The 2,841-nt window shown below is 40.3% G+C and overlaps 1 protein-coding gene across 1 annotated transcript; it reads left to right on the forward strand.

Annotated features, from left to right (window-relative positions):
• Positions 1–414: 414 nt before the first annotated feature.
• Positions 415–1,999, forward strand: LOC147624651 (glucan endo-1,3-beta-glucosidase 4-like). The gene is made up of 2 exons (XM_086820005.1): positions 415–968; positions 1,473–1,999. The coding sequence occupies exons 1-2, from the start codon at positions 820–822 to the stop codon at positions 1,501–1,503; spliced, it is 180 nt and encodes a 59-aa protein (XP_086676131.1). The 5' UTR covers positions 415–819; the 3' UTR covers positions 1,504–1,999.
• Positions 2,000–2,841: the final 842 nt, after the last annotated feature.

The raw sequence follows: 2,841 nt of genomic DNA on the forward strand, positions 1-2,841 counted from the left end.
TGTATTGATTTAATATAATATATACATATGTGTCTATGTGTATCGTAGTCTATTTATGGTGTTTTATGGTTATATTAAATTTATATATGGTATAGCATCACGATAATTTTTATTTAAATATTTAAATACATATATACCAATATAAAGGCCTTTAAAAAGTATACATATATATCTATTCTTATATTTTTATTTGTAAAGGTAAAATTAATAAAATATCTATAATGGTAAAATCTAATTCTTTAGCACTATGAATTAATATCAAGAGCCTTCACAATGATAATAAGTATCTATTTATTTGACACAATAAATAAATATGAAGAGGCTTGAAAAAAATCTTTTAATAATTGAATAAAAATTAAAAGAGATATTTCCCGCTTGTTCTTTTACTTTTGTGTGTGAAGAAACCCTGCACTTTCAAGGGTTTTCAAACTCAGCACAAGCGGTGTCTGATGCTACAGGCAAGTAAAAGCAACACGATCGCCTCCTCCTCTCATCAACATCGCTTCCTTCTCTCAGAGCAGAGAGTAAGGAGAGTAGCAGCAACAGCGAGTTTGTTCTACGCTTGCACGATGAACTCCCAGTTCTGCGGCGGCTGGGAGTATTTCTGGCTATGGCGGCCTCCTCTGTCGCGAAATGGGGGAACACGTCTCTGAAGTCTGTGGACGAGGAAATCTTTGTTCTGATAGAGAAGGAGAAGGGGAGGCAGTGGAGGGGCATTGAGCTCATCGCCTCTCGGAGAACTTCACCTCGCAGGCGGTCATCGAAGCCCTAGGCTCCGCCCTCACCAACAAATACTCAGAAGGTCTGCCGGGGACAGTCATGCGTGGCCAGCCCTGCTTCGAGCCTGACACCCTGTCCTCCCATGCATCTTATGCCTTCAACGCCTACTGGCAGGCTCACAAGAAAGCAGGTGCCACCCCTGCGACTTCCAGGGCGTCCGACCAGCCAAGTCATGACACCAATATGAGGTAACCGACGAGCTTCTTTTATTTGCTAAGTGTGTATGTTATCAAAGTTTAATTAAGAGAACAACTTTCAACCTGATCGTCGCTGGGACATGCCAAGTGATCATCCCAGTGATATGACCATTATGTCTACTATGAAAGCTTGTATTAGCATAGGATCCATAGGCAAAGTCCTATAGAGATAGACACAGGAATTGTGTACAATGAATTTGAAAAAGTTGTCTTAAGAGCATCTTGGTCGACGTGTATGCCAAATGTAACTCATTAAGTTTTGCTTGTATGTGTAGTGCATGTGTGTGTGTGTGTGTGTGTGTGTGTGAGAGAGAGAGAGAGAGAGAGAGAGAGAGAGAGAGAGAGAGAGAGAGAGAGAGAGAGAAAGAGAGAGAGATAATAATGCCACTCATCCTGGGAAACTGTGAACCATCTGAAAATTGTAAGTACAAGTGGTCACACATTTATATATACATACATGCACATGTTTTGCTTACGAATATCATTTGTTTGTAGGTGGTCTCGGGGCATGAAGCCAAGGCAATAGGCTCGAAGAGATAACCTCCTTGCATTGTGATGTTTAGGACCAAACACACATGGCACTCCCTTAGTGTCTAGCCCTCCACCTGAACAGTGCTTCATCCACTGGATTAGTGGTATAGACAATCTCACATAATGTTTTGTAAGCTTTTTTTGGGGGGTTGGGGGGGTATATGGGTTCTCCTTGAGGGATCATTGTTTTACAAGTCATATTCAATTATGATGCTGTCTTGCTACACTGAGGCATTATGTGGTTGTTAGCATCCGTGCTTATCTGGTACGGGTTCCTAAATGCAAGTACCTAGTTTGTTTTGTGACATTTAGCATGGCTAATCACTCATTTCTGTTTTGTTTAGGATGGTAACTTTTAGTCAATGCAGTATACTATTGCCACTTATGGCCAAATCAACCTTTACAATCAGTTTGCCACATCAAATTATAATCAACAACAAAGACCTGTTTGCAGGTGGACCATTGACACCCTCTCAACCCTCACTTTGTTGCTATAGATCAGCAGAGTAGGCATGTCTCTCAATGGTCGGTCCTGCTCCTTTGAACACCTATGTGAACAGAGCTGTCCCCTACATTGTTTTGGGTATAGTTGTAATGAAGCTTGGTTGGGGATGGTATATTCAAGATCTCACCATTGTATGTGAACAGAGTTGTCCCCTACATTGTTTTGGGTATGGTTGTAAAATGAAGATTGGTTGGGGATGGTATATTCGATCTCACCATTGTATGTGAAATTTGGTGATTTCCAGGGTGTACTCAAGCCTGACATGAAAAGATTGTAGATATTGTGGACATCATTAATAGCAAGGTATGTTGAAACATGGGCATGGTGGTGTTTGTTCTTCATTGTTGTTTAGGTCTTATCTTGAATCTCTACAAGGGTTATGGAGTCAACAACTGTTTTTGTGGGTCCCTAGGGGAAAGAAGATGGTTTATTTTTTTCTTTTTGTGTTGTTGGTGGTATTTATGTGTGTTGTTTTATGTGTGTGAGGTACTACATGATCTCATACAATTGGAGTTCTAGATTTGATTGTATGAGTTTTGAAAACTGTGGTGTTTGATTTGACAGTTGACAAGGTGGGTATTATAAATAGAGCAAGCACCAGTAGCTTGGTTGACAGGTAATAGTGGGTACTATAAATAGAGCATGATTTCATATAATTAGAGTTCTATATTTTTCTGACATGAGTTTTAAGAACTGTGGTGTTTGATTTGACAGTTGACAAGGTGGGTGCTATAAATAGAGCAAGCACTAGCAGCTTGGTTGCACTTTGCCTTGTGTGGGATGGTTGGAATCAAGGCCTTGTGGGCTGAATTGGAGCAAGGCTAATGC

This window comes from Cibotium barometz, chromosome 25 (assembly GCF_041138505.1).
Source record: "Cibotium barometz isolate CiBa-2024 chromosome 25, ASM4113850v1, whole genome shotgun sequence".
In the NCBI taxonomy this organism is placed as follows: Eukaryota; Viridiplantae; Streptophyta; class Polypodiopsida; order Cyatheales; family Cibotiaceae; genus Cibotium; species Cibotium barometz.